The sequence below is a fragment of the Athene cunicularia genome (assembly GCF_003259725.1).
Source record: "Athene cunicularia isolate RWA chromosome 2 unlocalized genomic scaffold, athCun1 chr2_part2, whole genome shotgun sequence".
NCBI classification, from domain to species: domain Eukaryota; kingdom Metazoa; phylum Chordata; class Aves; order Strigiformes; family Strigidae; genus Athene; species Athene cunicularia.
The window spans coordinates 1,336,306-1,350,385 of NW_020799096.1; the positions used below are offsets into that span (position 1 = coordinate 1,336,306).

Below are 14,080 nucleotides of genomic sequence, written 5' to 3' on the forward strand. Positions count from 1 at the left end.
TGTGTATAAGAGACAGCACAAACACAGAGAAATAAGGGAAAGAAAAGTACCGGGACTTATCCTGCTGCTGCAAACCCAGAGATAGCAGACGAAGAGGGGGCTTGGCTTCTACCCCAAGGTAAAGCCCTGCCCCCTTTACCTCCTCGCCACCTCCTCCGAGAAAGAGAAGGAGAGAGAGAGAGAGAAGGGGCCAAAGTGGAGAAAAGCAAGTCTTCTGCGGCTGGCATTTGGAGTACAGGGAGCCAGGAAGTGAAGGATGATTGTGGTTACCCGAGCTGGCTGCAGGGCAGCTCTCTTCCTCTGGATTTTCAGCAGCATTAGCTGCAGAGCCAGGACTGCTCTGCCTGCATCTCGTAAGTACCCTTTTCTAAGATGCACAATTTCAGCTCTGCAAGAAGCCAGAGGGGAATTCCCACAACTCTGGGAGGTTGATTATTTTTTTCTCTGCTGGTGAATCTCGTGTTTGATTTTCTGCGTGTTTGTATGTGTGCACTGAGGTTTGATACTGTTCGGAATGCTCCCCCTCAGATCCTCTTTAGTGTAGATTATTTCAGTGGTAGCTGGTGTGGAAAGTTGAAAGACCTGCTCTGTGATAGAGTCTAGATTCTGCAATGGAGTCAGAGGGGGAAAAGAATCAGACAGAAGCTGTTCAAAGTTTAGGGGTGGTTTCTCTTTGGTCGGTTGGTTGGTTTGTTTTGGTTTGTTTTTTTCCCACCTTCCTGAGAAGGTATGCAATTTGCATTTGGAAGTACTTCACTTCCACAGTTGTGTGAAGGAAAAGAGAAGATGTGAGCAGTTTTCATAACTAGTGTTTTATCAAGGAGCAGCAAGAGAGAATTTTGTCTCATTTGAAGAGGAAAGAATGATGGTGAGTTGATGAGAGGGAACTGAGCCAGGACAGCTTTTCTTGAGAGTGAAGTTTTGCTTCCCATAATAAAATGAACAAAGGTATTTTAGAGGAGACCAGCAGCTGCCCACCTAGGGAGGCAGAAATAGTAGAGAAATTATCAAGCATCTGCTGAAATGCTAAACTTGAGGCCAGAGGAGCGCAGAGCACCTATACAGGACCCAGTTCTGCTATCAGGGTAAAAATGACAGAGTACTCATTGATTTCAGTGGGTGTTAGATCAAATCTTTAACATTGCACTGAGGTGTAGTTTCCAGCAAAACATTTGCAGGTAGATGTCAGTGTTAAGTATTTAGTTGTTTCTCTTCAGATCATGTAAAGCCGTTTGCCATTTGCAAAGTATTTTTGAAACGCATACTGAAATGAAGCAGTGTATTTTTATAGAATCGTCAAAAATAGACACTACTGTTGACTTCCTCTGCTGTTTATAGAGGCAAGAAGTGTCCTGAGATGTTACAGATAAATGTGTTGGGATTGTGTGCATGTGAATGGGAGCTGATTCTACTGAGCAAGCAGGGAATTGTCTTAGAATGTAATGTATATACTGCGTAGAGATCTATGTGGATCATATTTATTTATTTATTTGTTTCTTTGGGGGGTCGACTGAACAATGCAATGGTTAGGGAACTGGAGCACTGCTGCACTTTCTCAGTGGGTTTCTATCTGTTATCATCTGGTACCTACTGAAAAAATAAAACAATGTTATTGTTCCAGGATTTGCTTACACTTAGACATTTATTTGCATGTCAACGGAAAATGTACAGCAGTGTCTGCATTGTATCGAGGTCTCAGAGGCTATAGGATGTTCAGTTATTTTTCTACCTTTGATTTAGGACGAATATTGATCCTGAGGTTTACTGCTTAGTTTTGACCGGCTAATTTTTCTTCTGAATATTATTTCCTCATGATTATCTCTCAGGCTCTGCCTAACAGGAGTATACATACAGGGGGGGAAAAAGATTGATGATTTAGGTTGTCAGAAATCTGTCCCTGGAAAACAAAGTTCCCTATACTGCTTTTCTATAATCGGATTTCCGAGCTTCGTTTTGTCATTCAGTAACTAATGGCTGTAGTTTAACTGGAAAATGACCAGCGGTGGGTTCTCTGATTACCCAGCAAGCAAATCTTTTAACTTTTGAAAGAAGTTGGTTTAGAAGTTAATGGTTGTAGTAACATCACTATAACCAGGAATTTCATGAGTAAAGGATATATATAATCTTAATTACAATTTCCTCATATACATTTACATCCTGATATTTTTTTTCAGCTCTTCAAAATTTCTTTATATTAATTCACCTTTCAAGAGCTTATGCACCACACTCCTTATGTAGTTTATAGCATTTTGTTTCTGACTCACTTCTGAAAGTGAACTAGAGCTAGATTTGTTTACTGGAAACAGAAGTATAGCTAGAAGTACACGTCAGCCTTAAAAAATACAAAAAGAGTGTTCACATTGCAGTACATGCTTAAAATTCTTGTAAAGACGTACGGGTACTTGGGAAGTGGTACCACAGTAGGAACTCAAGTGCTGTGTCACAGTGTTTTGGTGCACCACTTAACTGGTTATGCTGTTGCACACTTTGGTATACAAACTGTATTTTCTGAGATTGTCCTGTCACTTTGTATGCAACTGATTGTGAATGGCACTGGGGAATTTTGTTCTCCTTTGACAAGAGAATGCACTTAGTTTTTAATCTTTTTTTTTTTTTTTTCCCTCATCATTTGATTTTGAACATCATATTGGGAATACTCCTGAAAGAATCAAAAATTGTATGAAATTCAAGTTTGATGTAAAACTGATTTCCAACCACTTTTTTTTTTTTTTTTTTTTCCTTCTCCACTACTACTTTATGTTTTGATTTTTAAGCAATTAACAACAGCAAATTTATACTTCACAGTATTTTTTTAGGAAGCATGCAAGATTCATGGCATAAAGTGAATTACAAATCCCTATATATGAGCTTGCTCTTCAATATTTTCTTACAGTCTGCTTGTGTGGACATAGAAAAAGATACAGTTTTTGGAAATAATTGATTTGAACATCATTTATGTCAATATATTGCGTCTCAAATGTTTGTTTACTTTGCAAAATCTGTTAATCTACTTCTGTCATTAAATAATGTCTCTCAGTAATCCCGATTCAGAAGTGATATGTTGAAAGCTTTGTAGCTCATTCAGTTTTATCTCAAGATGAAGTGGGTGTTGAAAGCCCATCTTATAGTACAATAAACACACACCTTTATACAGCATCACACATGCTAATACTCGGATCTTAGTGTAAATTTTCTTCATAGTCACGTTTTTCTTACCTTGGCGATAAATTCTTCATATTCCTGCAGTTTTCAAATCAGCATAGAGGGATCAAAACACTCTTAACTTCTGGAATCAAGGCTAATGAACAGCTCAACCAGGAGAGGTCATCACAAGATAAAAAGTAACACGGAAAATACAAATTTAATGCTTTATAGTCTTTTACATGGCTTAAAGATGGATGATAAGAATATAACTATGGGTAGACTACCTTTCACTTCTGTGTTTATAAAAAAAGCCACACAAAGCATCGACCTTGACTTCTTAATGAGAATGTTAAAGGGATTCATCATAGGATCATCTGCTTCTCTATGAAAGCAACTAGCTTAAAAAGTAATTGTCTTTCACAACTAGGTTTTATTTTTGGTTGTGTCTGTTTATGTGCAATGCAAACCTGATCACTACAGAACTATTAAAACTTCTGATACTTTCCATGCTTTTGCAGCAGGTCCCATACCACTGCTGAAGTTTCACCCCATTTTACAATAAGTGATGCAGAAATCAAATGAGGGGCAGGTATAGTAAATCATTAAGATTTTTTTATAAGCAAAAATATGTATCTTTTAACTTTGACTGCATGGCACTCAGACTTTTTGTAAGCAAGAAAAGTATTAAAAGAGTGTAATGTCCATTTGAAAGAGCAAGGCATTGTACAAGAAACTTCAGGAGTTCTCGACTACATAGAATTAGATAATCTGTCCCTCCAGTTCATGGTGTTGAATATTGGGTATGTGAGGATTTCATATATTCTATTAGATTCACGTTCAGGAATAGTTCTCTTCCAGATAATTTTTCAGACATAATGGTATTTTGTGAAATCTGGTCAATTCCAGTTATGTTTCTGTTATATCAGATTAATATTTCTTAGTTTAGGTCCTGTTGTCTGGATGTAAACTCAGACATCCCGCAGAATTTAGCTTCAAGTATATCAAACAATTTTCATGTAGGTTTACCATTTAAGAAATTTTCTTACCCTTGGGTGTTAAAGCGCTTACAAATATTCTAAACTTTTTAACTGAGGGCCTAAGTTTCCTCTAAGACCATAAGATTTCATAATATTAAACATTTTTCTCTTAGAACACTTTAGCTGTAAACTGGACCAAAATTCACATCCATAATTATATAATACTATTAAGGACCTATTTAATGTGCTATACATCACTATATAATAAAATTAATATTCAACAGGCAAACAACAGTTTTTTAATAGGTTATTATTTAACAACGTTGAACTGAGTTACTCAGGGTGACTTTTTACATGAATATGCTTTTCCTAGAACAATTCGTTACTTTACATGTGAATGAAATAGTAATATATAGTGTGCTGTCATTCCCAGATTGGTGACAGCATCTAAAGCCTGCGCTGCTGCTGAAAAGCCAGAGTTTCAGAGTCCTTAACTTCTGTGTACGCAACTTCGCACACAGCCTGATTGCAGACATTTGTCTATATACAGAAAGTCTGATTCAAACGTTGATGTGGTCAGTGGGCATTGAATCAATTGAAATGTCATTGAATTAATGTTTTAAAAGCTGTGTTTTGCTTGGGTTCTTTTTGCTTTGCTTGTATTTTTAGTTCATTTATTTTTTTTTAAACGCTGGTGCAATAATATGGAGTAAGGCACAAAAAGTGCTTCAGTAAGTGATCCAGTCTGCAAGTAAATTTGCAAGTGAAGTTAAAGACTATGAATTGAAAACTTGTCTCTGTGAATACTGTCTGTTTCTCTTGTAAGGACATGAGAAATATTTTCTGATTAACTCTCATTTTTTTTACTCAGGTAGTTTTAACATGCTTGAAATATGCAGTTGTGACAGGAAATTCTTTATGTATAATATAATAATCAGACTTTAGAAACTATAGATCTACTTGGATAGCTCACATCACTATGGATATGTGACAGACAGTAGGTTTTCCTATAGGAGTTCTATAGGAATTTCAAGTTGGATTTCTAAATCTTATAAAGCATCAGATGTTACATTCAATGTTTAGTAATTACATCAGTCTTTAAGACTTTGTAATACTCTTAATGCTTGGGGCAATAACAAACTATGCAGGGGCAGTAACAAACTATGGGGGGTTTCTACATTTTCTTTTTCTACATATGCAGCTGAACTACCTCTGAGCAATTTGACTCATAAGTCAAACATAAGATAACTAGTTAAATCTTGACGTGTACCACCACCTGTGTCATTATTTCCTAAATATCAATCATGCTCGGTCTTACAAAAGTACATGGACTTGCAAATGTGTTTCAGTCACTTCAGACAGAAAATGTTAAGAGAAGCATCAGTTCTCTCCATCAGTTGAAGCTCTGAGTGACGACTTCATTTTTTTAGGCTCCAAAATTTTAAAGAATATATTTAAAATTATAGCAGCGTTTAAAAAGAGGTAAATTGATTGAGGCATGATTTCCAAAATGCCCATCATCATGGGATCCTTCTTTGAGAGATCAGTAAGATCTGTGGGACAAAGAGTGCAAGTCTGGTTGCTTGAGACTTCTCCCACTAGAGGAAATCGAAGTTGTGCCACTGATTTAAGAACTGTGTTACTTTTTTTGTCAGTAAGAGGTTCATGATTCAGTCCATTGGTATGAGATACTAGAAATGATTAAAAGGTTCTTCAGACTTCAGCCTTCGAACTAACATTGATTTTATCTGTATTACACTTCATTTATTCAGCTCCTTCATGGGCATTGCATAGGTAGATAATCCAAGACCACCAGCTAATTGCAGAACATGTTAAATCTCTAAATTTGGTGGTGTAAGAAATTGTGGTAATTGGTAATAATTCTTTTGAGACATTTGCAATTCCAGCTTGAAGATATCATAGATATATTAAAAGCATTCCCAAGACTGATATTTGACTTTTACAAAAAACCCAAGCACATCTAGGTTTTGACAACTCTGCAATTTTACAAGCAACTTTGCAAAGTTGAGACCTTTCCTGCCTGAGAAATAATCTCAGTATTCCTGCACTGCTGTAGTAGCCAGCTATTTCCTATTTGTTCCTTAAGCTTGAACAACTGATAATTCAGAGCAGAAAAGGATATTGACATTCACATTTACCTCTTTGCTCTGCCCAAAACAGTCTAGAGATATTTTTTTGCTTTACAATCTCCTGCAGAGGTGGTTCTTTCAGACATATAACTTAAGTGGTTATGCTAAGCCCACTGAGGGACTGAAAGATTTATTTACTCTTATAGTTCATAATTTGAGGTTAATATTTACCAACATTTAGAATACTTATCAAATATTTTATTTTCAGCTGTGCACACACTCAAAAATATGTTTTAACTAAATCAGTGACTAAGATCCACTCAACATAGCTAGGAACTTTGTTCCTGGTTTTGCATTTGTATCACTAAAAGCTCAGGTTGGGTTACAACTTTAAAGGCATAAATAAAACAAGGAGCTAAAAATCTTTCTAGTAGCCAGGAAGCATTTGAACTGTTCTAGCCAAAGGATTTTCCATCCCACAAACAAATGAACATTTAGTTTTTGTTTCTTTAGAAATTTGAAGTCCCAGTTTAAAGGGGAAGTAACTTGTTCTTATGGAAATTTAATGACCCGTTTAGATATCTGTCTAAATATAACATAAACGTTCTGTTTGATTTTGTAAAACTGCCATATCATTTAATATTTTGTAACCTTAGCTCAGGGAAATCAGCCATGTACATGTTACATTTCTCTCTGCTTTCTCTGTTCCTACAATGTAGGAATTATCTGTCTATAAATACTTTTTGCATCAAATCCAGAGATATGCCATTGCCTATTTTTTTTTTTCACCTAAATGGTGATAAAGCCTTGGCTATGTTTCTGATGATTGCTCAGTCATCTTGTATACTTAACACCGATACTTATGGTGAAGCCAATTAATATCTGGTATTTAGAGGGAAGGAATATAGAAGAAGATTAGCAGATGAGCTGAGGAGACTGCAAGGGTCCATTTTCATAAGGGTAGCTGTAATAGAAAGTTTACCAGAGAAGAAAATGAATTACTGACATAATGAATGGAAGCTTAAAAGTATATGGGCCTAATGCAGTGGGATGCAATGCAACAGGGAAGGTAACTGCAACATATTTTAGGTTTTCAGTCTTACATACTGGTTTTAAATGTTACTGGTGTAAGGTTCTTGAAACATAGTTTGAAATGCAGTTAAATTGGGATGTGCTTTTACTCCCAGTTACATTTATGGGAATAATAGCAAGACCGTGGTTGGGGAAAAGCCCTGTGTATTAAAACCAAACAAAACAAGAAAAGCCCTGTGTATTAAAACCAAACCAACCAAACAAGAAAACAAAAGTATTTAATCTACCACCTGTTGATGCAGTTTTCAAACACAGGTACCTTACTAAGATCTCCAGACTCTGCCCAAATTGTCAATGAGACATAGAACAGGCTTGTATATGTTCTTTTCCCTGAATACAGATAAAAATTCAAATATATTTAAAAGATGAGAAAAATTGAAAATAAGAAAAACTAATTTAAAAGCATAATTAAAAATGAACACTAATAGCCTCCCACTAGTGTTCTGAACCATGTTGAAAAAAAAGGGCGTGGGGGGGAGGGTGAAGAGAGGTTGTCTCCCATACAATGACAGTGACATGTTTTTATTCTGCTGACGAATGGAGTCAGAGGGAGTAGTTTTCCCCGTCCACAGCATTAGCATTGCATTAGGAGAAGAGTGAGCTTCTGTGAGAAATGGAGTCAGAGGAATATCCTGCACAGGGCAGGCTCTGCTGGCTACATGCTCCCAGGCTTCAGCAAGCTGTACTCTCTAATGTGTTTTCTTTCAGTTTTACATCCAAAAAAATTATGCTACTGGGCATACTGTCAGTTGTATGATGAATGTCCTACCTGCTTCTTCCCTGGTACAGTCAAGCTGTTAGAAATGATAGTGGAATTCCCTATGGTATTGAGATGGTATCCATTACAGTTTCAACCTTCTTCCAAAAACACACAGTGCCAGACCACACACCTATTTGCTTCTGCTCTTAATTTATTTGCCATTTCTCACATACCTCCTTTCTCATTTTATTAATCATCTTACTCCCTGCTCTCTGCCCTCTCCCCACCCTTTCCTCCAGCAATAAACTGACTCCACTGACTTCTCTTGGATTTTCATTGATTCATCACCATATCGAGTAATTTGCTGAGCCTGAAACTAAGGGAGATTGTCTTCATTGATTCCTGATTAATTCATCTGTATGTGAAAGCTAGGTACACAGGTAATAACTCAATTGAAATTCCTTCACCGCTTAATTGCTGTGCCATAATCCTGGCATGTTAAATCAGATAATCAGATATTATGAATGAAGTTATGATTCATTTTTTCAAAAACAATTATTAGAATATCATTATAAGGAATGCTTTTATTAACTGTTTATAATTATGCATAAAGTACACTTTCAGACTTCAGGTCAGTACAGCACATATATATTATACATACAGAAAAAATTGTGTCAGAGGGATGCTGTGAGTGAATCATGGTTCTAAACCTACATATTCATAGCATTTAAGGCCAAAAAGGATCACTGAACCCAGCTACAGTGATATGGTAGGTTGTGTTACTACCTTCAACTGCTTTACACATCATAAAATCAGTGAACCAGAGAATGGTTTGGGTTGGAAGGGACCTTAAAGCCCATCCAGTTCCAACCCCCCTGCCACGGACAGGGACACCTTCCACTAGCCCAGGTTGCCCAAAGCCCCGTCCAACCTGGCCTTGAACCCTGCCAGGGAGGGGGCAGCCACAGCTGCTCTGGGAAACCTATTCCAGAATTTCTTCCTTCTACCCTCTTTTAGTTTAAAATGATACCCCCCACTGTATCACTACACGCCCTGCTAAAAAGTATTTCTCCATCTGTCTTGTAAGATTCCTTTACATATGGAAAGGCCACAATAAACCTTCTCTTCTCCAGAATAAATAACCCCAACTCTCTTAGCCTTTCTTTATGAATGGGAGAAGCCCTCTCACCATTTTCATGGCCTTCCTCTGCACGCACTTGAGTAGGTCCATGTCCTTCTTATGCTGGGGACCCCAGAGCTGGACACTCCAGGTGGAGTCTCACAAAAGCAGAGTAGAGGGGGAGAATCACCTCCCTGGACCTGCTGGCTATGCTTCTTTTTATGCAGCCCAGAATGTGATTTGCTTTCTGGGCTGCAAACACACATTGCCAGCTCATACCTAATTTTTCATCTGCCAATATCCCCAAATCCTTCTCCACGGGGCTGCTCTCAATCCATTCATCACTCAGTCTGTATTGCTACTGGGGATTGCTGTGATCCAGGAGTAGGACCTTACACTTGTCCTTGTGAACTTCATGAGTCACGTGGGACCCCTCTTCAAGTCTGTCTATGTCCCTCTGGATGACATCCCTTCCTTCAGGCCTATCAGCTGCACCACTCATCTTGATGTAATCCACAAACTTGCTAAGGATGCACTCACCCCCACTGCTTATGTCATTAATAAAGGTATTTAACAGTACCTGTCCTAGTACAGGCCTCTGAGGACACCACTCCTTACTGATTTCCATTAGGACATTGAGCCGTTGACTGCAACTCTTTGGGCATGGCTATCCAGACAGCCCTTATCCATCTAACAGTCCATCCATCAACCCATATCCCTCCAATTCTGAGACAAGGGTGGTGTGTGGGACCGTGTCAATGGCCTTGCAGAAGTCCAGGTAGATTACATCAGTAGCTCTTCCCTTATCCACCAGTGCAGTTGCTTCATTGCAGAAGGCCACCAGATTTGTCAGGCATGATTTTGCCCTTAGTGAGGCCACATTGGCTTTCTTTAATCACCTCCGTTCATCTATATGCTTTCACATAGCTTCTAGGAGAACCTGTTTCATGATCTTCCCAGGCACAAAGGTGAGGCTGACTAGTCAGTAGCTCTCAGAGTATTTGCTTTTACACTTTTTTAAAATGGGTGCAGTGCTTCCCCTTTTCTAGTCACTGGGGACTTTGCTTGACTGTCATGACTTTTCAGTTGTGATGAAGAGCAATTATATCTGCTGGTTCCCTCAGGACCCTGGAATTCATCTCATCAGTTTCCATGGACTTGTGTATGTTGAGGTTCCTCAGGTGGTCTTGAACCTGATCTTTTCCTACAATGGGTAGGACATCATTCCCCCAGTCCCTGCCTTGAGATTCAGGGGCTTGAGAGATGTGAGGAATGCAACTGCCAGTGAAAACTTGAGGAAGGAATGTTGTTGAGTACCTTGGCCTTCTCCATGCTGGTTGTTACTAGATGTCCTGTCTCCTTTATAAGGGGGGTACAGTTTCTTTTGTCTTCCTTTTCTGACTAACATACCTGTCAAGCTTTTGACACATTTTATCCCAGCACTGAATGTCTCAGTTTGGAACTATATGCTTTATCCTAGGTTTATGACTTTAAACATGTCCGCGTTAAAATGCCTGATATTTTCTTTTACCGGCTGACCTAGATGTCCTAAGCTTGTGACGTGTAAATTCAAGTTATCTGCTTCAAAAACCATGATTTTTTCTGCAGTTCAAATAATAAAGATGTTAAGTACCAAAGGGTTGAAAATCAGATTTCCACTAGTTCTCACTGAAAACCACTCATTTAATTTGTTACGGTTACATTTTGAGATATTTAGAATGTCACATTTATAATAATTCTGTATCTTGGTTAAAATAGCATACACTGCCAGTCAAATGCCTTCAGAATTTGAAATGCATACTTCTACAGTGTATGCAGAAACAGATATAAATGCATATATATATGCAAATTTGATGCGATCCAAATTTGTCATCTCAACAAAAAAAAGCCTTCAAAACATAAGGATACTTTGACAAGATCTATTTTTTACAAAACCGTGTTGATTTGCACTAATTACATTTATCTCCTTTAAATTTTTATTAATCAGGTTCTATTATTTTATCTAGCAGCAATGTCAGTTGGAGCAGCTTGTAATTATGCAGGTCATCTTCTTCAGTATGCACACCGTACTTTCTGTCAGCCTTTTGGAATTTCCTTGGTGTTTCAAGGTTTACTGAAAATCAGCAATAACAATGTTCAGAGACCTTCTCAGATACAGGTTGCCCTGCTGGTTTGAAACTGTCTAGCCTTGTTAGCTTCTGTTCAACATCTTCCTCAGTTTTTATTTGAATGTAAATTGTTTTGTTGGCACTCTGGGATCTGACTATGCAGTCTTGTTTGTTTTCCTAACACGGCGTGTTTTTGTTTTTTCTGCATGATTGGCAATTTCAACATTGTATACAGCAGTCTTTTGGTATGGATCCTTTTTCTCCTCATCTCCTCTCTCACCTCTTTATTTTTTTTTTAAATCAAATCTGCTTTTTAAAAAAATTTTTATTTTTTTTTTAAATTCATTTTTTATTTTCCTTATGTTTTCTGTGCCTAGATAAATTAAGCCTTGTATCTTTTTGCTTACAATTTTGATATATTTGATAGATTGTGATTTACAGAAGAACAGAATGGTTGAGGTCAGAAGGGACTGCTGGAGGTCATCTTGCCTTGATAAGGCAGGGTCACCTAAAGCAGACTGCCTGGGACTGTGTCCAAAGAGCTCCAGATACTCAGCAACCTCTCTGGTTCTCTCTCCTCTCCAAGGAGATACTCACAACCTCACTGGGCCATGCTCAGTCAGCCTCAGACTGAAAAAGTGTTTCCTGGTGTTCAGATGGAATCTCCTGTGGTTCACTGTGTGCCCATTGCCTAACAGGTTCCTCCCAGCCCATTTCTCCAGCCTCTTGAGGTCCCTCTGAATGACAGCCTGACCCTCTCACAGATCAGGCACTCCTCAGAGGTTTGTGTCCTCAGCAAACTTGTCACGGTTGGACATCATCCAAATCATTAACAAAGATTTTGAGCAGGACTGGACCCAGTACTGACCCCAAGGGTACACTGCTCCGTGTAGACTTCTGGGCCTGGTTGTTCAGCCAGCTTTTAATCCACTTCACTGTCTACTCACACAGCCCATCCTACATCAACTTTTCTATGGGGATCTTATGGGAGACAGTGTCAGAGGCCTTACCAAGGTCCAGATAGACAATTAACTGCTCTCCTCTCATCTACCAGGGCAGCCATTTCATTCTATCAAGTTGATCAATCATATCTTCCCCTTGGTGAAGCCATGCTGGCTACTCCTGATGATTTTCTTGTCTTTAATGTGCCTGGAAATGGTTTCCAGGATTACCTTCCCATGGACCAAGGTGAGGCTGACAGGCTTGTAGTTCCCTGGGTCCTCCTTCTTGCCCTTCTTGAAGATAGGAGTGACATCTGCTTTCCTCCAGTCCTCAGGCAGCTCTCTCAATCATTGTATGTGTTGGCAAGCATTTGCTAAAGTGTTTTTAAACAATTCCCATTCACAGTCAAGTTATTCTGTCTGAAGTCTTTAATCCTAAAAAGGTCTAGCTGCTACTACTACTACTACTACCACTACTACTACTACTATACTTACTAATGGACTTATACCTCCATCAAGGAGCATTAATACTAGAAACAGATATACAGAAAATGTTTATTTAGAAAAAGATCTAGAACACTAACAAGAACCTTATCCAAGACCAAACTCAGTAGGTCTTCTGTGTTCAGGTAAGAATTTGAGCATTTTAAAATAAGCCCCTGAAGACATCCGAACATTCCTTAATAAGTCTTTGATATTGATAAATGTTTTATTAAATTCTTGATTGAAATGGACAACCGTATATGTAAACATATATTAGAACTAAAGTAAAAGACTACAAATGACTATTCAGCTACAATTCTCATTATTGAATGATAGTATAATAGAAGTGTCTGTTCACTATATTGTTGATGTTAATGACCCTAAATTTCAGCTATAAAATTATTATTATTAGGAGTTTTAATCCTAACCTATAAGTTAAAATACTATATGCATATAATTAGGTGTTTAAATATTTTATTTTCTTTTTTTTTGCTAGCCTAGAAATACTTGCACCTAGATTAAAAAATAAATTAATGTATTTGAAAGAGGTTTTCTGAAATGAGTGAGCAAATAGTCTTTCCATGTACAGATGCATACAGAAAATGAAGTTGTCTGGGTATATATTGGTATATTGGTAACAGATACAGTGAAGTTGCACTGAGTTCCTCTTAAGTTGATGGCAGAATCCTGCAGGGAGTTACATAAAATTTTTGCTAAGTTTTGAGGCTTTACATGCAATTCTATCTGGGACAGGGGATGTTCCTTCAGTCAGGAACAGAATACTTAATAAGTCCTCTAATTTTAATTAAAATTAAAAATAATAATAAAAATAAAATCAGAATCAGGAAAAGAGGCATACGACACAAGTTTCTCATCCAGTGATGAATTTGGAACATAGTCTTATATTTGCAATAAGTTTATTATAAATATTTTTAAAATACCCTGGGTTATTTGAATATAGGTAGTATATTCTTTCCCTGTCTTACACATTCCAATGCCCATGGAGGAATAACTGTCATGCAGAGATACACTTATCTGTCAAATTCTTCTACTGAACCTGGTCCACAGTTTCATAATTCTGCCCTGTGAGATCTTCAGATCAAAGGTGAGGTTACTTAATAATATACATAGGGAATTGATAATGTTAAATTCAAATGCATTTAGAGTCAGTCAGGCATGTAGGAAGCAAAAGCCTTCTGTGTTTGGGATCTGCTGTGTATAGGAGAAAGAAAAATACTTAAATAATTATTTCTCTAAGCAGAAAGCCTTCTGTGAATTTGGAGTTGCAGAAGAGCTATGTGAGGATGCAGTGTCCTGGCAACAGTTCTGGTCTACTAAGTCTATGGGAAGGTCTAGGGTGGTGCTTGTGTTGGGGAGTGTAAGACAGCTGTTTGTTGATGTCTGGAATGTGATTGTCAAGGACTG

The 14,080-nt window shown here is 37.8% G+C and overlaps 1 protein-coding gene across 1 annotated transcript in view; it reads left to right on the forward strand.

Moving 5' to 3' along the window:
* The first annotated feature begins 14 nt into the window (after positions 1-14).
* CNTNAP2 (contactin associated protein like 2) overlaps positions 15-14,080 on the forward strand; it is a 1,177,736-nt gene continuing 1,163,670 nt past the window's right edge. The window contains exon 1 of the mRNA XM_026844012.1: positions 15-353. Coding sequence (XP_026699813.1) covers positions 257-353 — 97 coding nt within the window. The 5' untranslated portion in view covers positions 15-256. The remainder of the gene's footprint in view (positions 354-14,080) is intronic.